We start from the raw sequence: 23771 nt of genomic DNA on the forward strand, positions 1-23771 counted from the left end.
TTTTTAACACCAAATATGCATAAATCAATTTTGTTGGAATGGCACTTACCAAAGAAAGGACAGTTTTGAGATTAGCAGCTATTGCATGTGTGTGCGTGTGTGTGTGTATATATATATATATATATACATACACATATACACACAAAAGTAAATACAACTCAAGATCATCACCAAAACACATATTAAGAAACTGCCACAATTCCTTTATCTCAAAGTTTATTCAAGGGGAATAACAGCCTAACTAAGGATCATGTTTCCTTAACTTATACTTTAAGTCTTCTATCAATCTTAGACGGCCTCTACTTCTGAGGTAACAATAATTTATTCTTGAACTGAATCTTGAAAAAGTTATACCCTCAGTCTTAATCAAATGCTGAATAATAGAGCCATCATTAGAAAAATTTAACTGTTTTACTAGTTAACTAGTAAGAGCCTCAACTGACTTAAAAAGAATGAAACTATTAAATAAACAGAATAAGGTTAATTTTCACGGTTGAATAATTCTGAACATCATCATTAAAGTCAGATGACTTCCAAAACACACAAAGGTAGCATTCATCAAAGCGTACATTTGGTCTTCTCATTTGCTTTCAAGCCTCTAATTAAATATCCTGAAGGGTCTAATGAATTTTTAAAACAATAAATATTTATATTGTGATATGAACATAACAAAATGATTTAGCAAGAGCCCAAAATCCGGGAATACACATTTAACAATGTAACTCCACAGCTGTTCTGCATGCACCTGAAGTAAGAGCATCCATATCTATAGATTTTTTGAGCTGTTTGCCCATAACTGCACTATCAGAAGAATGAATTTAGAAAGATTTTTTTTTTTTTGCTTCTTTTTTAGTATACCTTTAACTTCAGTATACTTGGAGCCTGCGTATTCTCTCTCAGTAAGAGAAACACAAGAAACAGCTACCTCCACATTTAAAAAAAAAAAGTTAACAAAAGAACTAAGAAATAAGATAATTTATGGAGGTCAGTAAAAGATTTCCTTTTGACTTCACAACGGGGCCAGCATTTCATTCCGGGTAAATCCTTCCTTCTTGATTCTAAATTTCAGTAAGAGTATAAATTAAGGTAAGATCATTTATCATGTTATATCAAATGGCATAAAAAATTGGAGAAGTGTTTAGCTTTGCAAAAGCAGAAACTGAACTCCATGGACTGATTTACATTTGATTTTGCTCAGGGTAATAAAAGCAGAACCTTGTTTAGTCAGGAATCCTAGCTCAGAAGCTTTCTATCTTGAAAGAGCATGAATTATTTTGATTACTTGATATAGTAAAAGACTTCTGAGAAGTTTTGACAGACACTTTTATTAAATCTCAATTTTAATTTCATAAACTTCAAGTACGCCTCTGACTGAAAGCTAGAGGTTTCCATTAAGCCTGTTCCCTAATTTGCTATTTTTAGTAATAGTGTAACCATTTCATGCATTCTTAATACTTTCCAATGATGAACCTAAAAGAACTACACAGCAAATCAGCTTTATATCTGCCCTTGGCTACAGTTTCTAAGCATTTTTAAAATACAAGTTTGTCAGGGATGTTCTCTCAACCTGCAATCCTATGAAAAGCCTGCCTGGAGACAAGGGTCAGTGCGCTGCAAACTCATTCAAGTATCTAAGACCACACAAACATCTATCATCCTCACAGTATGCGCTTTAACACTAAATACCTTCGATAATTTCCATTACCAAAAGGGTTTTCTTCTCCCTACTAAAGAAATGCAGCTGTCTTGGACAAAGTTTGCGCTAGTGAAAAAAATGCTGAGCCCCTTGAACTGGTTCATCTTTTTCATAATCTTGAAATCAAGAGATATTCTGATTCTTGCTGTGCACTAGTTGAGCTGCGACAGTGCCTACAAAAAGCTAAACAGAATGCTAAAATACTAGGAAAAAAAAAGTAGTAGTGCGTGGAGAAACGGCAACTATCAAGGTCAAATTCGATCCTATTTATCAGCAGGTGTGTGTGTACATGTGCATATATACACATATACATACTATATATTATATATATATATATATATAAAAATACATAAAAACTTTACCACTTTGTATTTTGAGCAGTTCCTTTACCTGGAAAGACAAGGAGTTCCAGCTTGAAAAGTACGTTCCGCAACACCCTTGAGAAAAAAGTACGACTTCAAGGTTTGTTCCAATTCATAGCCACAGCATATTATTAGGAACGCTTAGGATCAAAATTATTCCTCCAGTTTCAATTATAAACATGACTAAAGCTGTACATAACAGGGAGATGCGCACCTTAGGAAGACCACCACCACCACCGCTGGAAGTACTGCTGTGCAGACTGAATGCATTTTAGGCAGCAGGCTCACGTCCTTGCTCTAAAATCCTTAAGTAAGGCAACATCATGTAAAACCGGTAACACAGAACAGACTCAGGGCTGCTGCCTCGCCAGGAAGGTTAAAGCCATCAGGGCAGCACAGAAATAGCTGTGCTACTGCCATATATTAAAATAAGTCATATGAGCAAAACATTTGAGCATTGACTTTAGGAAGCTCTGCCATTGATGTAGTTTTACTGAAGAGCAGTCCACCACTCCAGAGTGAAAACCTGATGCTTTACCCATTAAATAGTTCACCTCACTCCTCAAATGAGACTGTTGGTAATCTTAGTGTCCAGCCCAAATTACAGCTAGTGAAATTGCATTCTGCTTATCTAAATTCCTCCCACAGTATTTTTGTACAATTTTCATACCTGGCTAGCATTTAAAACGTTAGTTGCTGTTTCACATCAGAGGTTCCAGCCTATCAGTGTGAAGCAAATCCATTATTATACATATCTCTTGATCTTATTCACATTTTAATTTTACTTTTATTTAAATAATCACCATCTATTGCTGTGGAAAACATTATAGAAATGCAGTTGTAGTACTGTGAAAGATGGTGGTAAAACGTTTTGGGATTATGAGAGTAACTGATTGCCTTAAGTGTTCAAAGGTAAAAAATATATATATACACACAAAAACAGACTTTTTTATGCAATGGTCAAAGCTTTTTACAGTCTATTAAAAATGGTATCATATTCAAATCAAGATACTTTGATAAGTGTGAAGAATAATATGAAAACTTAATTTCCCCCCCACAGCCCTCTAAATTTCAAAGCCATTCTTCCACAGTCAGTATATTGTATCAGAAAATATCAATACATGTTGAAGAGGAGGTATTTGGTGTGAAGAAGCTATTAAGTGATATTGCTCATTTTCAAAATAAATGTAAAGGAGGCAGGCCCAATTTATGCTCTTCTGGAGACGAATCTGAGATTCAGTGAATACAGGCCACACAACGGATGGAAACACACCTGAGGTATGGGATGACACTCACGCTTGGCAAGCGGCATTTACAACAAGAGCGCAAGGAGTTAAATTATCAGAAGTTTATTTCTGTTACAAATTATCACAACCACAATTAATATAAAACAGAGAGAGCATTGAGGAAACATGACTGTTTGATACAAGATTTATCAAGGCATAAAAGCCTCATCCAGGATTCTACCACTAGAAAACGTGTGATTGTATAATATTAGAAGAAAGCACTTCTATGCAAAGACCAAGTGAAAGAGAATAAGCAGTATAATATACTCAACAGGGATTAAAATACGTTCATGTTGTATAACAAGTTGCTGAAGGAAGTGGAAGTTGGAGCATTATTTCTAACCAGGAGCCTTGTTCTGAGTAGGCCTGTTTACATTCAGCTAAAAAGAAAAGCTTCAGCATGAAACATTAATCTTCATTTTTAACTTATCCATGTTGCTCATACATTAGACAAGCTATTTCCAAAAGCATATTTAAACTTTAGTCATGGGACTTCACACACTCTCTCTCACACTTGCTGCATAAGGCTAAAAAAGTCACTGAAGGAACATGAGGTTGAATTATTGCTTGGTACAAGAACTGAAATGAAAATTCTTTATTGAGATCCAAATAAAACACTGTTGAGTCACTAAACAATTATGGATTTATATACAATTTTTTAAAAAGTGTATAATGTTATACACTTTAAGGCTTTCATACAAGATACAGAACAGGATTTTCATATTCCGAAGCCAGTCTCGTTGCCTAGGTACGCTGACAAGTGCAATGCTCTAAGCAGTCCGTAATTAACATGGCAGAAGTCCCTGAAAAAGAGCAAAATGGAATTTATTTGTATACGTCTGGAGATGAATGATTACCAAGTCTCTGGGGACTGCCAGATTGCAAGCAATGGGATCAGGCAATTAAGTAGGTAATAAATGTATGTAGATTTATGGAAACCATTGCAGAAACTGTGCTATCACTGTAACTCAGTGCAAATATGATCAAAAGGTTCTGTTCAATAAAGGCCAATTAATAATATGATTAATTATAATGATTATCTTATTTGTTTGACCATGTTTGACACACAGCAATTGACCAGTGTAAAAACATGAAATCCTACTAGAATGGTTGAATGTTCCTAGCTAAAGTTTGTTGCAATAAAGGAAGGCCGATTTCTACACAGGAAAAAAAAATTAGGCACCTTTTTAGATTATTTTTCTCCCTATACGAAAGCTAACCAATTCCATTTCATAGATTAATCTAAAGAGGAAATAACAACAAAAAAACCCTAAACAGAAATGCAATAGCAGAACACAATGCTAATGCATGTTATTTCAGGAACTGTCAAGAGAAGTTTTGTACTGCAAATTCGCAGTTTCTAAGAATATCTAAAAAGCAGCTGGTTGAACTGATGTAATTCATTGTATACACAAGTATAAGACATGAGCATTTATATAAACTTTTTTTTTTTAAAAGGCATGAAAACTGTCTTATTTCTGCTAAGAAAAATCTGATGAGTGTGAGGGACTCTGGTTTTAAAATTCATACCACGCTATTACAGTCAATATACATGCAGACAGTTTTTTCTTATGTATCAGATTCTGCAACTCATTAAAAGAGCAATTAAAATTGGACTCCAGTGTTAACCTTTTGGTCAAGGTGGGCCACAGTTACTTAAAGGCAGCACTGTATGTCCACAGAGTAGGAGGAAGTGCAAGGCTCACAGGCTTTTTGGGACAGAGCAGCAGCAGCAAGACAGCAGAAGAGGATGCTACTCAACTCATCCTCCCTACAGTAGGCACCAAGGAAAGTTGCCATCAAGAAACACAAGTTGGATAAACACTCTGGCAGGCTGAAGTCACTTCCAATTCAGTCATTCCTCTATTACTCATCCCTGCTACTCAGTATTTCAGATTGAAGCCATCGTGTTTCCTCGTAGATAGTATATGTAAACTTTGTGTTTACCAGTGAAGATCTCATATGGCTTATGTAACACTCCCTGATATTACGCAGCTTCAAAGATGTCAACAGAAGGATTTGACCACTATGTATTTTAACATGATTTATTTATATACTCATTCTGCTGTAGCAGCTCTAGCTAGCCTTGCTGTTATTGAACCTCTGCTCTTTGAGTCCCAGAGGGCAGAAATCTTGTCTGACCTCTGCTAACCTGTACAGGGCCCTTTTATTTAAATCTTTATAATGGTCTCAAATTTGTTCTAAAGCTATTTTATATGTGCAAAAGGTTCTTTCTGCCTGCCTGTGAAAGCAATCACGTGTGGTATCCAGAATCAGTGCAATATGTGCAATATTTCAAAATATAGAGGTCTAAAGCACAAATTAAGACACTGAGTTCCTGAAATTAGTAGGAAGAATTACCACTCCAAGTATAAAGAAAAAACTCTTCTATTTAATTATGTATATATACCTATTCTGAGGACAAGCATGGCCAAATTATTTTATACTTTAAGTATTAAATTCATCAGAAACAGTAAGGCAAGCTATTCTGCAGCTAATGTCTCTCAGAGGACTTGACCTCTTTAATATTAAAACCCAGTTCACTCCTTGTGCAGAAACGCTCGACTTATAAAATTACGTTCTACAACGCTTTCTTCAGCTTTGTCAAACAAGCTTACTGACGTGTTTACTGACTGGACTAGAGTTTTAAATTCTCATTTGAAGACTACTAGCATAAAATTACATTCATTTTCTCTTGCCTTTATCTGTCTGATGAAACTACCTACTCAGCTGAAGTGTAATCAAAGCTAAGTACATCTTTTAACTTCTAATCACAGGTGTAGTTAAATTGTAAGCACCAAAAAACAGCCCATAGGACAGTGTCCACACACCAGCATAGCTTAATGTCATATTACTTTTTAAAAGCTGTGATTTTTCCAGAAAATTCAAAGTAGCCAATAATTTTGACCAGTCTTGGGGTCAGCACCTGTAACCATTATGTAATTAAAGCCCTGTGTATACAAAAAAATTAAGGACCTGATTGAAAGTCCCATTACCTATCTCAATTTCACAGATGAGTAGAGAGATACCTACCAAAGAATCAGAAGATTAAGGTTTTTGTTCTCCTGGCTCTCCAAGGAGTTGGGTTTCCTGACAAGAGGAAAAACAAATTTACTAAATATGAAAAACTTTCAAATAAAAACTGAAAAACCAATGAAAATTAACTATAATTAAAAGCAACTTAATGATTAATAAAAAGCTTTAGATAACATTTGTAAGTTACATTTAAGTTACTAGAATTTATGGAAAAAGAATATAGTACAAACTGTTGGTTATGAGGTTTTACATTTGTTTAATAGGGAATAGTTTGCCAAAATTAAACTAACTAAGCTGAGGCTTTTTAGATTACTAACACAAATTGAACGTTTTAAAAGGAGAATTTAGGTGATCTTGAAGCCTTCCCTGAACTCTAAAATGAAACTAAGTTGTAGTCTCCCTGTTTTTATTGGTTATATAAATTGAGATTAAAATCTTATTTGATTTATTTACCTTTGCAAATGAAGACCGTTTTAAGGGTTACACATCCTCTGCCTCTGACGAAAGCGACCTCAATTAGTCAAGTCAGAAAGTCTTTAAAAGCTTTGTGTTTATTGCTTCCAGCACGGAGCGAGGTGGTCATTAACGTACCAAAATTCTCATAAAAATTCCAAAGTTGCACTATTGAAAAAACGCTCAACAAGATGAAAACTAGTCACATCTTTTTCAGAAAATTCATTAGCTATTTTAAACCATTTTTAACAAAAATATTTTGATTTAATGTGGCACTCAAGCAGATCCATACCATTTGGATACTTTAAACATCATTTAAATCTACTGTGAGTATATAAGTGTACATTTAGGTTTATACCATTTTTTTTTAAGGTGTGCAGTGTTTAATATGAGCCTTTTAAGCTGATCATTGTTAAATGGATTTCTCCCTGTTTACTACTATTTATGAAGTTTTATTATAAAATAAAGCATAAAATTAATCTCACACACACTGTTTTTCTTTCAAAAGTTTATTTAGTATCAAGCAAGGGTAAAACTTTGCTTAACACTACAGAACATTTCAAGACTTGAGTTACAAAATACCACATTATTTGCATTTGTACTTTGCTTCCCTTTTTACGCATATTTGCAAAGAGAAAAACTAGCAAATGGCTGAAAATAAAAACTAAAAACTAAATTGTTGAAAACCTTTAAAATAAAAGGTTACGCTTATGTTAAAAGAATGGACTAACATATTTAGTAAACCTAGTTTTTTAACACTAGTTAATCAAAGGTTATTTTTTGATTGCCTATTTTTCAAATACAGTTTGGAAATAACAAAATTCCTTGTTTTACATATCTTTCTGTCCAGGTTGTTCTTTCAACAACATATTTTAAGTTCAGTCCATCCATTCAGATTTTTAAGCACTTTGATTTAATAAAAAGGGATTGTTCATAGAAAAAATTACTTTGAACAGTATACAGGACTGGTGGAGATTGGATATTTCACAACATCAGACAGTAAAATCAGTATCTGGCATATGGCTGGTCTCTGTAGACTCCTTTTGTTGTCCTTGCTGAAGGTGCCTTGTGTCTTGAGTTGGTCCATTCTTCTTGCCCTACAAGAAGGGAAAGCATAGTTAGACTTCTTTCAGTGTTCTCGGAGATACTGTACTTAATTTTTTGGTCATTTAATTGTGAATTAAGACATTTACTCAGAACTGTAGAAACTGAAGTCTACAAGGGAAAAGCCTCATTTTACTGCAAATACCTGTGGCTTCCAGTATAAGCTAGAGGTAACATCGGACTTCACTGCAAAGATACTTCCTCTAAAATGCAAGAGCTAGGAAGGCAGCTTGTTAAAAAATTAAAAGGGCAAGGGACATTGCTCATTTGAATTGTGACAAAAGAAACTTGTGGAAAACCTTTATGTGCTATATTTAATGCTTCATAATCCTGTCATTTTAATGGTAATATTAATGAAAAGTAATGATATGATAATAAATGAGAAACAGAGACCTACTGTGCCAGGTATTTACAACAAAAGGAATGATGCAAAGCCAAGAGCAAAACAGGCTATAACTACTGAAACAGGACTCAGGTGGGTTTTAATTACTTAAAGCCAGATCAGAATACCATTTAGCCCTGGTGAGAAAAATCACCACCACGACCCCACATATCTGAAAAGAGCGTATGTGCTTTTGTTCTGCTTTTTGGGAATTGCCCTGCCCTAAGGCAGACAGGTGCCTAAGTGAATCCCATGTAATCCAGAAACTGGGGGTGGAACTGGGTAGTTCAATGACTAGATATGGTCAACCAAAATGTAAGCACCACCCTGTCTTTCTATTGAATAGAAAGTCAAAGTCAACAGTCAAAGAACCCCTGAACTTCTCCGAATGGGCTAAGTAACTCCCTCAGATACCTCAAACCAGGTGACAGGATTCCAGAAAGCTCCAGAGGGTCCAATTCCATAGTCTTTTTATAAAAATCTCATCCGAGCTACCCAACTTTTAAGATTCGGGTGTTGCCTATGGAGTGTAAATTAAACAACCCATTAAGTGGACAGAACATTTGTCCAGCAGGTAAATGGCACAAATTCAATTCCGCTGCCAGGCTGGAAGAATAAAACCCATAACTTAGGTGAGCTCCCCACCATTTGATTACAGGGTAACATGCATGAGAATCGACCTCTTGCGCTTTGTCGTCACAAGCAAAGCAGGATTCAAATCCAGAAAGAATAAGAACCCTGGCTTAACAGTTAAAGCAGCTGGCTGAGGGGAAGTATTAAAGAAAATCTCAGATTTTAAGCACTGCTACAAGAAACTAAGTTTAAATGTAAAAAGCAGTCTTGGTTAAGTAGAAAGAACAGTCTAAGATGACTACTTGCTCCCTTTCAAGCGATTTGCCAGATCAGTAGGCTGAAGAGTCACATTCCTTTCTATTTGTTCTCTTTTTGGTGCCATTAGGGGCTCTGAATCCTAAAAAACCCTTCTTCCTATATGCTCTGGACTTCAGCTTCTCAGAGGAGGAAAAAATTTAGATACTTTACAGGACACTATTTTTTCAGGGCCAACTCTAAGCAGCTATCTGCTCAGTTATGCATCTTATTCTGAGGCATCTAATGTTCCTCACGTACTGTATAGGTGATGACTGGTATCTAATTCTGCATTTAAGGATTTATTTGCATTAAGAAATAAAGTGTCTGACTTGTAGGCACAAAGACTTCATTGGTTGCAATCCATATACTTTCTCCAAGGTATTTACAATCTTCTCCTCAATATGAGGAAATAAGTCAGCATTCTGAGTGGCTGTTCTTTAAAAAAATAAATTCTAATAATTATATAAATTATTATAATAAATGACAAAATCAATTTTAAGTGCAAAACCAGTGAAAAGTAATTTCAGTCTTAAATACTGCAATCTACATTTTTCCTCTTAATTAACTCTACCTAGATTAGACTGTTTTGTACACTTTTCCCCATCAAATTTTCATTAATGAAATACTCATAGAAATCAGATTTACACTGGCTAACAGTTTATTTTAATGCTGAAATACAAAGTGATTTAAGGCATAAAACTATCACAACCAATTGAAAGTGCTGGCAGACAGAGGAACTTCAAGTGACCTCTTCTTTTGATGAACTGATCTTTCCCTTTAGCAAACTGAATTAGTTTAAGTAGATGACATTAAACAAACCTCCACATTAGATGCATTTATCATGACAAATAAATCTTAGTGGAGGTAATTTTTGTTTTCCACAGGAAACACTTTAAGATGAAGTTTAAGAAATACACCATAGAATACTTTCATGTGGGTCCTAAAATCACTGTGATATCCACTACCCAGAATCACAACTCGCATTAGTTACTAGCAATCCTCCAACACTGAAGGCTCTTGAGTGATCAACAATTCTGCTTCTCTGATCTCTAGCCAGAGACTTAACATTTATCCCTTAAGCAAAGGTGCCTTTTAACATGCTTCATGCTTCTAATCCATAACATTTCTTTAATTAAACCTGTCACCACTGCACTTCTAGTTCAAAAAAAAAGTAATTTATCCCACTGGCATACGCCTTTTGCTTCATTATGCATTGTTTTGTCTCCGTATGAGTTACCCACTGCCCTTATGTCTATGAACTACCTAAAGTACTTTCATAACCTTTACATAACGACTCCCTGCTTGACTTCATGAGAGTGCAGCTTGAAAGTGAACTAATACCAAAAGACCATACAAGTTTAAAAACACACTCAGTTAGGCCCTGATCCAGCAGAGGACTTCAGCATGTTCTTAGCTCATACCTAGTTTGGTGCCAGCTGTGCCCCAAAACATCTCCTTTCATGGGTGAACAACTCCTGAACTAAGGCTATGCATCCCCAATATTTTCTTAAGTATCATCGAATGTTACATGAAAAGGGTACGCAAGCGTACTTAAAAATCAAACCAAACAACAAAACCACCCCACTTTCACATGATTAGAGTAGCTAACAGATCATGGAGACCTCTTGCTGTATTTGTCGCAATACCCACATGTGGAGCTCTGTGTCAGGAATCTCTGAACAGTAGTTATCTGCTACAGAATTCAGGTTTTCCTTAGGGAGATTCTTTTACGATTATTTTTTCAGAAGCCTTCCCTACTTTAACCATACGCTACTCACCGTAAGAGTCGTACGTTTCTTCACTCAGTCCATGCCCATAGTCATAGTAATCTGCTCCACTGTACAGGAGGAGGAGGAGGGAGCAGAAAGAGAAAAGGGAACAAGATATAACAGTTACAATTTAAGAAACAATGCTTACCATTTCATTCTATCTTTGAAAAGAAGAAAGCCGGAAGGACGTAGACATGTCCTCCACCAGGGAAGCTTAGCACCAAAGAACCTAAGCTGTCATTGCATCACATCTGTCCATTTACAAGAAGGGAAAACAAACTCTAAAGTTATTTACATTCACTTAGGATTGTTTTACATCAATGAGCCCCTGGTCCATAGTGCTAAATGATGCTGCGGGATTTTTATACTGGAGAAATCTTGGGAAATGAACATGCATTCAAAAGCACTTTGCATTGTATTTTCTTAATTCATGGTATCTTATGTAGTTGTTCAAACATTACACCTCCACCAAACAAAAAAAATCTTTTTGTGAAGTGCCTCCAGGCTATGAAGACAAAGAAACCTCTGTATATTTATGGAAAAGTGTCACTAGATCATAAACAGAATTGACTCCACTCTTCCCTGGAGAGAGATGAACTGTTAGCACTACTTACAGATGGGAAGGTTGAAGGTCTTAGAGTGCCAGTGAAGGAATAGCGTTAGGTCTAGGTATTGAATGCAATTCCTTTGCCTTACAAACCTCTCTACTCACTACCTACCATTGTCTAGTATTTTGACTTTGCATCTCTCCATTTTGAGAAGTCTATTAAAAAATACCTCAATTTTGACCAGAGCAGTGAATTCAAAATTCACTGGTAGAAAACACAAAGGACAGGCAACATACTGATCTGAGGGCAAAATACTGTCTGAGGACCAGTCTTCAAAACAAAATGAATGTACACAGATTCAAAGACTATCATTTTAATAATTATCCTAGAAATGGCAACAGGAACTTCAGAGTTAAACAGAAATCTGCAGCAGCTAGGATTCAAGAATCTGTAGTAATATTATAGCCCATGGGCCAAAATAGCCTTTGAAATTCATTATGAGGCTCAGGAGGAGATGATACTCAATGGACTATGAAAAATCTTGAAACTGCTTGTAAGTGGAAAGCAATTTTGTAACTTTAGGACTTATTTCATAATGGCATTTTTATTAATATACAGACCACTGAATGGAAATCCCAGGACAAGCCTTATTCCATGTTATTTTTTTATCATGTTTTCATGTTTCATATAACTGTAGCTGTGGATAGCCTTTATAGTCTTCCATAGCCTATATACAGCAAAGTCTATTAGACATGTTTAGAGGACAAACGCAAGTCTCTAAATTTGTTGTTTTTATAAAAAAGGACAGAAAGATAAATGATTGTTCAATATCCCATAACCTGATCAGGGCTGATATTTGGGAAAAAAAATACTCTGCAAACCGATGCTTTACCTTTAGACCAAGAAGGAAATCACTTTAACATATGATCACTAACAAGCAATTACCAACATTGACAAAGTGTTCCTAACATAAGATTGATTACTAACATAAGATAAAAATCAGAGAGATAAAGGCAATTTATAGTCTTAAAGCAAGTTAGCAGATAGAGCTTTCGTATAATACAAGTTATACCTAAATCACAATTGTTTAAGCTGAACAAAATTACAAGACAGAAAGACAGGTCACTTTTACTAACGAAAGTTTTAAATTACAGAAAATAATCCAGGCTAGAAGAATGAACATCCTAGTGTCTGCAAATGCATACCGAAAAAATGTTGGTGAGTATTTGTTATTCCTAGCATATGAACCAGCATTTTAAATAAAAAAGAGAAAATAAAAACAACCTAGACACTATCAATGGTTTGTCAGCCCATGCAACACAGATGAGTGTAGCAAGGATGAAATTTGAAAAATAGGAAATAATATAATTTTGTCCTGAAGCAGCTCAGTGATAAACAATCTTTATTCAGACAGTTAAGAACTCAAAATTGACATTGACTATCATTCCACATGGTATTTGACTATTTATTTTAAGGCTGTCATCTAGTTTAGAAATATATAGCAGCTGAGCCCTATCACTGCATCTGTCAATCCTGTCAGAATTACTTCAGCAGGGTTTCATTTCACAGACCTAAAATATCTATTAAACAAAAAATGGCCGATTTTATGGAATGTAAACTGCAAAACTAATAAATGTTGGAATGGAAAAACGTTTCACTTGCACTGAAAGTTTACCATGATCCATCTTTATTAGTGGACACAACCTTCAGAATTAATAATCTGCCCCAAAAGTACAAATTTATAACATGCAGTTTCTCAGTGTGGTGCGGTACTCTATTCCGAGCACTTTCATTTGTGCTCTGTAAAGAAAACACCACTAACTCTCTCAACTCAACTGTATATTAAACAAATGCAAAGCTTCAGGAAAGACAACTGAAAGACTATGACCCAAAGAGTACATGCAGATAGCTGCAAGGAGTTCTGGGTAAAAGCAAACCTGAATAAAATATTTTGTTTCACATGTAACAGTGTCTGAATTGGTCTTGGCTGTGAAGCCCAAGGGCTAAGGTATCCCTGAATTTTCTAGGAGAAATTATGCAAATAAATCTAGTATTATACATTAAGTTAGCAACAATTTACAGAACTGTGTTCTTTCTGAAGCAAGCACCTGCTAAAAGGAAAACTAGTCAAAGGAATCTCTAATATCAGAAACAAACTTCTCTCCAAATTGTACGTTCAAACTCATTAACTAGAGATAGCGGAGGTCAATTCTGTTGTAAGGAATTTAATATCTACAACAAATGATACTTCCTCTAGGCAGGAAGTGTGATGTCAAAACAGATGTCTTAAATTTCCAGACTACCACCTACTGTAAAAATCACTACACATCAGTAAAACAAAAACACCAGAAGGACCTACCTGTATGATTTCTGTTTGAAAATCAACCTTGACATCCATTTTTTTATATAGGTTCTACAGCATCTTAAGAGTTCTGACCAAAGACTTAATATTTTACATTTCCTTTTAACTGATCTATTCTGCAAAGGACTGTTTTCCTCCTATTCCCTCCATTTCCTCTTATACAAAGGAAAAGGTGGAGGAGGATGTGTTTTCATTTATGTGCCTCCCTCCTTCCAAAAGCCAAGGAAAAACTTATCACAGGACTCCTTTCCTCTAACCCAGCAAGGCTAAGTCTGGAATCTGCTTTGAGTTAATACACTTTTAGATGTGTCTTGTTAAGGCCATTTTCCCCAATTTTTCTGAAGTTTTTCTTACTTCTCCAGGTGCCCGTTAGCAATTTCTGCCTAGCAGCAGATAGAAGCAGTACCTGAAAAATTTGCGGTGTCTATCTTGTACATGGATCATTGTATAATTTATTATAGTCGGGTGAGCTTTTCAAGTGTTTTCCTAACCATCAGGTAAGGAGTACAAGTATAATCAACACTGAAATATCAGCTGTGAATCAGATCTTCTGTACAGAGCCCTTGTTTGTACCTACTCATATTTAATAACTTTTGTATTGCCATGCTGGCACAATGTCTTTGGTCTGACAGGAAAGAAAAATGAGCAATAAGGAAAAAAAAGACTCTTCGATTCTCCATGTCAACATAAAAACAAGGAACCTGCCAAATCACTTAGTGGTACAAAGGGATTAGCAAACAACAAAGTACGCTGCTTCTAATTGCTGAGAGCTGGACATTAATCCTATAATGCTTAGAGAAAGTGTGAAGTGAGGCCTAAGTAGTTTTAATATGCCCAAGGGGAAAGTGTCTGCTCTCTGTCCAAGAAGCAGCCTGATATCCAGTAGAGCGAGCTCAGATTATAGCACTGCATCACTGATGAAGTAAAGCCTTAGAAGAGCCGTTTTCTCCAGGAAAACAGAAGACAGAAGCTACCTGCCAATTTTCTAGAACGATTGTGTCTTGTGAGACAAATACTTTTAATTTAGAGGTATTCCAGATAAGCTCTCAGAAAATAACCTTTCTTGGGCTTTTCTGCTGAGCTGATGATTTCTGAAAAAACCTTGATGACCCATAATTAAAGAACAATTTTTTATTAAATAGCAATAATGGTTCTAAGCATTACAGTTAAGTCTTAAGGAGCAGCTACCTTTAATACTACGTTAACCAATAGCTTTTTCTGACTAGAGATGCTGGGATGTTCTCTTGGTGACAGATTTCAACAGAACAGTTGAGTTTCAAGAAGCTAACACTCATGCAGGTGTCAGAATAACTCATTAGGCTATTTTGGGGACAACCCTAGAATCAGCATGTCAACCACAGTGCTGATGTTCGTGTATTTAATGCAAATACTACAGAAGACAGACAGAACATATTGCAACTAATGAATGTGATTGCACAGCCCTCTAGATCAGGTATCTTCTAGTATCAGTATTATGCCACTTCTGTGTTTGAAATAGCAGTAGCATGACAGGGAGCCTGACTGCTAAGGGGAAACTAAAAGGTCTCCGCTGCAAGCTTAGAGTTCAATGGAAACGCCCAGGCTGTTAGTCATCAACAAGCCTGGTTACTGGATTTCTAAGCACAAACTGAACCAGCACTCTCTTCTCTCCCTCAGTGACGAAAAACCAACTTCTTTACAACCAGTTCAGGTTCTTGAATTAGTTCAACACATATTAGGGGAAAAATGGCAAAAAAATCCTTTTTTTCTTGTGCACATTGGTATCAGAAGTAACTTGGAGGCTGATCCCTTTAACTAGGAGTCAGGGCAGTTTTTCAAAGACCAAAGAAAGCTACCCAACGTGGAAAGCTACTTTAAGAATAGCTCCACAAGCATCATCATTGTCCTTCTACAAAGATATAGCACAGAACAACAGCAAAGAGAAAGAAGAAACAAGGAAGTTTCTAGCAAGTGGAATTACATGGTAGACCCCGACTGATACAATCACATCTGAACAGAACTTTTCCACAAGGACAATGCTTTGCTAGCTTCCTATCAGCTTTTCAGGCTCAACTGGTTCTGATATCAAAAACATCTGTCAACAATAAGCAGGATGTTATCCCAAATGTTATCGCTAAGACAACTACTCACTATAGCAAAGCTTGTCATATCTCCAAAATCTTTTGGAACATTGAGTTGAATACCTGATCTTAATGCTTTTGTGGATCATAAAAAAAAAGATTCTGTAACTCTGCTGCTTTTAGTATGGTAGCATAAAAACAGGATATCAATAGGAAATCCATGTTTTTTCTTGCATCTTTCAGATAAAATTTTATGTAATGCCCAGCTCTGCCACTTATTGGCACAAGTACCTTGGGTAAACTACCCTCATAACCCTGCATCTCAGTTTATCCCTCAGGAAAATGGAGACAATGATCTCAGAAAGCAATTGTGACCTATATGTGAAAGCTTTCTAAAATTCAAAAATATGATGTGATAATCCTTAAATTATATCCTATTGTAATGTCATATGAATAATGCCAATTGCAAATCTATTTCATATAATCTTAAAAGATGACCAGACTGTCCTCTCAAGGATTCCCTAGCTATCAGTATTTAGAAACTACTTTATGGCTGAAATTGTAATAAGTTTCACTTTTGTAGAGGGACAGTGAAACACCTTCAGAGACATCTGCATTCTGTTGCTAACTACCAGGCACAGAACTATGTCTATCTATATATTTCTAGCAGAAGACTATACTTTGTCCTAAGGCTAGCAGCTTTACCATCTGAAATATCCAATTTTTACTCTCTGGGAACTTATTTAGTCCCCCCCGACTCATGTCTCGTCTCTCAAGACACAAGAGGTAAATGGCAAGTAGCAGCGGTGGCCCTGAAGCACACTGAATGAATACATCAGGCTTTCTCTCAGGAGCAGCAGTAGCAGGGAGCTATAGCTTCATCTTGAAACCACAAGTAGAATAGAGTAACTATCCATTCCCAAACATGGGAGACAAGTAAAACAAAAATTTTCCTTATCAAACAAGAAAGAACCAGCAGAGAAACTAAAAACCTCAGGACATACATTAGCTATTTGGTTTGGCCCATTAGAATCAAACCCCAGTCATTCCCACATCATCCGTCTGGTTTGCAAAGCAGTTATGGGGCAAGTGAACTAGATCCCTATCAGAGGAAACTAAATGGGAAGGTTTAAAAAAATCCAGGGGTGTACCAGATGTGTTCAACCCCCTAAAATGGGCATAGAGATCTGAACCAACATGAACATTATTATTAAAGAGGATGTGCAAACAGACAAGGCCATTCAGGACAAGAGAAGCGGCAGAAACTAATGAAGATTTGACCAGTATCAGTCAAGGACTTTTAAGAGTGCCCACTGCCATATGGAAATGAGGGTGGGCAACATACTAATTCCTTCTCTTATCCAACATACCTCTCGGTTATTCCTCTTGCATCCTGCATGAGATGTTGTTAGAGATTTGAGATAACATAACTTGTCACAGATTGGAGTACAAGATAACAACATCCCCTATAATACATTCTCATCCATAAAACCTGCACAGACAGTATGCCACCATTCTGGTATGATATACATCATACCTTGTCTTTCTAATTTATTGAAGAAATACAGTACAGCTTTCAAACTTTCCTATAAATTTGATACTCTTACTCATCAGTGGGAATTTAAGAGCACTTGAGAGAAAAAAATATCATTCCATCCCAGTTTTATATGATGATCATTCAAAATAATAAAAGTGCCATCAAGTAATGTATTTGGTTAAAGAAAGACTGCGTCTAACTGCTTTCAGGGTTGTGTAAATTGCAAGTATGTGGCAGATCTTAAAAGCAAACATTACTATGTTTGAGATCTTTCCGCTGCCTCCCTAATGCCCCTTACACAAGTCGCTAGCAAGGTTCGCGTCTTGCCTCTCCAAGCACCATAAGGCAGACCGCTTCCACTTGTGCTAAAAAGATAATTCAGTGCAGCTAACTGCTAAGACTTGTTTGACTTGCTCCTTCTGTGGGCTCCATTACTTGTATCAACGTGTATGCTGCAAGTGTATTCCATATTGCTCCCACCTGACACACGACTATTCCACAATAAACTGCAAATTCTGAGGGATACTAAACTGAGCATTTTTCACTATTTGGCATCTGAATGATGCTGTGACCACCTGATTTGAGGGAGCCTGATTTCTCATGCGCTTGTGTCACACAACCGAGACACAGGCTAGGACAGTGTGAGCTTCCAGGGAAGTTCCCTTTCACTCCCTGCTCCCAACCCCAAGAGTGGAGAAATAAACCTGCCCTATGTGTGTTCTTCACTAAGTGTGAATTTGTGGTGCTGTCCTTACTTTAATCATAGAGACACTGCGCAGCCTCTCTGTCCTATCTGGGTATTTCTTTTAATGAAACTTGTAGAAAATTAATCATGATGTATGACATTTGAAAAATTATTTAAGTTCATAATAATAAACTTAACTTATAAAATTTGGAAGCTTGATTATCCACATTCTGCGTCCAAAGACCATATATCTAGCGGTCATTGATACAGCATCCTAAATCCTAGCTGCTGGATACTTTCCCCAAAACATGTCTTTCCAAATCCTTTTTGCTACTTACTAAACCTAACTTATTTGTTACCTCCATCATCTGAGCTTAAATTACCTTTGTGAAAACATACTGTAATTAAATTGGAATCCCTCATAATTAAGATATTTTTAAACTATGACTAATTCAAAGTCACTATTAATAATCTACAACATTGTATTTTAATTATTTTATCACTTTTTAATGAGTTTCTCTCCATATTAAAGACTTCTTAAAACAAATATCCTCCTTGACCTATCCTTTTCTTATGACTTCAGCTGTGTAGTCAGCCAAGGAAAAAATCCCAAATCTTACCAATATTCATCCTCTAATTGTATTGGGATAATTCAAACACACAGGTTGAAGAGGCTGTGTAACCATAAGTAAAATTAAGTCATTCATGCAAAATAAGTTAAGTCTGAACAGAACAAATTCCTTCTTTGCATTCCCCAAATATTTGAAGTTTGACATTACTATACCTGTCCTTAAATGTTTTGAAAACATGTACAAAATTCATTTAAAAATAATTTAGAGACATGTTGGAGAATTCTTCAGGAGATGTTATAGTGGTACAAAAAAAAGTAAAGTTAGATAGCGATCCCATGAGAGAAACCAAATCAATATTATCTAAAGGCCATTTCAGAGTATTAGTACAAATTTAAAAGTAACCTTAACAACTATTAAATAATCTACTACCATACTTGTGTTATGACTCATTTTTCCTTTAAAGATAAGGGTTTTTCCTTCATTCCACTCAAATAGCCCTAATCGTATTCCTGTTTACAGATTTTGCAGATCAATGATTTCTGCAAGCCACATTTTTTATTTTAATTCAAACAAGTATGCTAAAGTCAATTAAACACCTCTGTGCTAAAGAGGAAATTCTGAATATTTTATCTCATCACAGCTTCACAGATGACAAAAAAGGAAAAACAAATACTTAAACCTAAAAACCACCTACATCCGAAGGACTGCAGAAAACACTTTTCCAAAAAACGGGCATAAAAATTTACACAGGCAACCCCATGGCAGGGATTTTCAAACTGATCAATTCCTGAAAACCTGGAACTAATTTTCAGTTAAAAGATACATTATCTTGCTTATACGAATGCTCTGAGGCTTGATTTGTACAGAATTATAAACTCCAATAAGCACAGGAGCAGCAGCAAGTTGCAGAATCCTAGCCATTTGCACTATCACAGGAAATCAGACTGCTGTGGCTTGGTTTGATCGATTTCTGCACAAGTCAGAGCATGACAAATAAACAGCTACTGGCATTAAAATCCAGAGAATTACACCTTGAAAAGTGACAGTAGCAGACACTGTTTTGCATATAATGCATATTTATACACCCTGGAAATGCATGATTGCTGACAAACTTAATGTAAATTTAAAAGGCTGAGCATTGCAAACAAAACGCTGGGAATTAACTTTTAAATACCAATCGCAACACCTCCATGAACTAGGTTCTAATATGCTCAATGCTTTATTAAAATCATCTTAAACAGTAATGATATCTTTTGTATGATTGAGCCTAGTTTCAGCATGTGCCTGAGAATTTGAGCTCCTAATGGTGAACATCAAGGAATTTGTCTCTGGGTCTTGGCAAGCAATTAGTTTTTTCAAAATTAAGGTACTTCTGGCTTGGCACAAATTCAGGGGCTTAGGAACTTGAATTTTAAGAAACCAAATCACTTGTACTATTTAGACATTCAGTCTGACAGTGGCATAAGCGACCTGTGCCTTTTTTAGTCTTTTAAGTAACTACCACAAGCTACTAAATGTGAACTTCCTCAAACCTTTCAAACCACTGGCTCCTTGTTCATGGTCTTCTCTACTTAAGTCAAACTCCATGCCTTGAATCATCTACGGTTTCAATGAATGCTAAAGAACAAACCTCCCCCTGCATTGCATCCGTACTGTGGGGTTTTAGCATGCTGGGGAATTACCATATGTGCAGTTATTCTTTCATGCTTTTAGATAAATAATTGAAAATAAAATTGCAACACGCACTTTACACTTCCCAGCACGTTAACAAATGAACAAACACGACCTAGCGAGTTAGATGCACAGAGTAAACACAGGTATAACTGCAGGAGATTTGTCATTTCCCCAGAGGATTTCAGACTAGCTTGACTGGATGACTAAGACTTTGGGCAACTTGCAGTTATTTGAATGTATTGCATTTGGATGTAACTGGAAATGGTAAGTTATTTTTACACATGCAGAAAAGTGACTGAGAAACACACTTTACGTTTAAGCCAACCTCCAAGAGAAAACTAGAGCATTAATAAGCAAATGGGGAAAACAGAACAGTGCAAAAAACTGAGCAAAGCCAGCAGCCACAGCAAATCCTAATCTTTCCCCTTTTATATCAGTGCCTAGATTAAATACTCTTTTATAATAGCTTCCACAACTCAGTGAAGGTGAGGTCACCCAGACCAATGATCTAAAGCTGAAAGATATTGTGTATGAACATCTATTTCACTTGCAATACTTCTTCCTCCTGGACTGATTCAAGGATAGAGCTAAATTACAATTAAACACCAAATGATTACATTACTACATGAACAAATTAACATTATTTTCCTCCTATGCAGACATAAGGCTCGTAGAGCTACGCAAACTATTGCTTTTACAGTTGAGACTGCTAACCTCTATTGTAGGTGAAAAACAATGAAGCTAGTGAAAAGCACCCTTTTTTCAGGGGAAAAAAAAGTTATTTTATTCAGTAGTAAATATCAGCAGAAAAGCCTATAAAACATTATTTGAAACCTCTGCGTGGCCTAAGGCAGACAGATAGGGTCTCTGTAAGATCCTCTACGTTTTTTGGGTAACAGTATTAGCTGCTATCTCTTGATAGTGTACTTAAAAGCAAATAGCAAACCTTCAATGCTGTTGGAGAGGTAACAGGCATCCCCTTTCTCAGCAACCTTGTCACATAATCTGAATTTTAGTAACAAACCTCGTTCTCTGGCATGTTAACTCACTGCAGCATCTGTCACTGCTATGAATGGTTGATCATAAGTACCTCTGTAGTCATCTCAACGCTATTAAGCAGATGGCAGCGCTAAATCCGAATGATGTAGTACATCTCCCTAGTGGACTTTGTTTCCATACACTACCATTATTCTACAATTCCTCAGTGATAAATCTTATGTATTCTGGAGAACATTAAATAGTGAACTGACAGTGCCAATTGATTTATTAGCACCCGTTTCCCTTTGCCCTATTATTGCCTTCGCAAACACTTGTGTAGATCGTGCATGGAGCCACTAAGGGACAAAAGCATGTCTGTTTAATCTGTAACATAGTATTTCAGAGATTTAAAATTAATAGAATTTTTCTTCACACCAAAAATGTTTAGAAAGATTTAAATTAAGACCCAATTAAATTTTTTGTTTCCTCCATAATCTCTGAACTTTCATAATAAAATTGCTCTAGCATTAACATCAGATCATTAAAATAAATCCAAGCAAAGAATTACAGTTCAAGACAGATTTGAGAAGTCCTTTAGGCATCAGTCAGGTTTTGTGAGTAACCATGCACGTGGGTGAAGCTCACAAAACTGCATGCACGCAACCAACATCAGCACCAAGCGTCACGAAAGGAGGCTGGGTTGGGGGCATTTCACACATGCAATCCACATTCTACTGTAAGATTGCAACCATGCGTCCCGCATACAACTGTACGTGTTAAACTACTGCATATATATGTAGGACAGGTGTCACGAAAGAATTACTGCCTCCGTAATGCAAAACCTGCCCTCAGAAAAGCTATTCTAGGGGTGTATAGTAACATTAATTTTAGTCTTTAGTAATTTCTGCTTTCCTTAGTTTGGTGTTCAGGATCATTCAATGACCACAGCTTTTTAGAGTCTTCAGTACACTATTCATGTGAAACTGTCTGACTGCCAATTTAAAACTGTTTGCTAGCCTGATTTTCAGAAGTTGAGAAATATTTCACTTGTTAATTTTTTTTTTTTTTTAAAAAAACAAAAAGTACTAAACAGCCCAGATGATTAACCATGCTAGTTTGCACTGGTATAACTTTCATCTAACATTAATCCTCTGAAAAAAGCTATATAGTTTAGTCACATCTCTTCTAAAAAAATGTGGCGATGACCATCCAAGTTTGGTACAGCTCCTACGGATATTTTTTAAAGTCAATTTAACATGAAAAATAATTCTGTTAAGACATCCTCAAAGCACTGTTTGGTGCTTTGTTGTATAAAACAATTGTGGATTAGAAAATGTTTTAAAGGACAACAATTTCTATAGGATTACAGGGCATTAAGATGGATGAGAGCTGAGAGAACACTCCAATGATTCTCTCCCTGTTAGTCTAGGGACCAGTTTTAATTAAAGCTACAATTGTCAAGTACAAGAAAGGACACAGAAGTGGCACACGATGACAAATGCAATGCCATTAAAATTTAAACAAATATGATCTGGAAATAGCAAACAGGATATAAAAAGGAAGGATTGTTCATAAAGGTGTGCAAAGCCCCAAACTACCTTAATGCACACAGAAATACACAATACGTTAATCCTCATATCTGAACATATCACCCATCCCAGGCCCTCTCAGATTTGGCTATTTTGGGGAAATACACTAGACAGACATCTGTGGAAAATCAAAAACAGAACAGGAGAGTGCGGCTGGGTTGTACTGGATGGTCAAATTTGGAGAGCACACTCCCGTGCACAGACATCACGCCAGAGAGGTGCTGTCATGGAACAACACGCAGTCAGCCGCACACCTACAGAAAAACTGTACTTCCCCATTCTATTGCAGATTTCCATCTTCAACAGAAGAATCACTGAAATGGGCAAAACTTATAAACAAAATGAGCATTTCAATTGGCTCCACTGTATCACACACAGGAAGAGAGTCTTGTGAATGAAAAACAAGTTTGCTGAGACTCAGGAACAGGGATTATATGCTTAAAAACTAGTGCAAATAATTTAATGAACAAACTTATATTTTCACTTGAGCTATTTCTGAAGTTTCCTCATTAATACACAATATAATATGATTAATATCATAGTCTATTGGAAAAAATATTGGAAGAAATACTAGAAATTCTATTCCTTTTTTCCATGGAGGGAAAGAAAAATTGTTTTACATGATAATCACTAAAGGGTGTGTTTTAAACACGTAAATGTCATCTTTGCTCAAATGCATTTTCCTTTCATGCTTTATGAGGGCAAAACGTCAAGTTGATATACAGCTGAAGTAGGAAAACAATTCTATTTTCCAGAACTTGCTTCACACTAAAGACATTGTAATGCACCTAAATGTGATAAGTATCTC

At 36.1% G+C, this 23771-nt stretch overlaps 1 protein-coding gene across 4 annotated transcripts in view; it reads right to left on the bottom strand.

The window, feature by feature from the left end:
- Positions 1 to 3391: 3391 nt before the first annotated feature.
- The window catches only part of KHDRBS3 (KH RNA binding domain containing, signal transduction associated 3), a 102238-nt gene continuing 81858 nt past the window's right edge, over positions 3392 to 23771 (bottom strand). For 3 of the 4 annotated variants that reach the window (XM_067290124.1, XM_067290123.1, XM_067290122.1), the window contains 2 exons: positions 10968 to 11026; positions 7327 to 7930 (listed from right to left, as the gene is read on the bottom strand). In XM_067290124.1, the coding sequence (XP_067146225.1) occupies positions 7839 to 7930; positions 10968 to 11026 (151 nt within the window). In that variant the 3' untranslated portion in view covers positions 7327 to 7838. Of the gene's footprint in view, positions 4148 to 6377; positions 6435 to 7326; positions 7931 to 10967; positions 11027 to 23771 lie in introns of those variants that run through there. The other variant, XR_010883265.1, reaches the window with a different exon arrangement.

Source organism: Apteryx mantelli, chromosome 2, assembly GCF_036417845.1.
Source record: "Apteryx mantelli isolate bAptMan1 chromosome 2, bAptMan1.hap1, whole genome shotgun sequence".
In the NCBI taxonomy this organism is placed as follows: Eukaryota; Metazoa; Chordata; class Aves; order Apterygiformes; family Apterygidae; genus Apteryx; species Apteryx mantelli.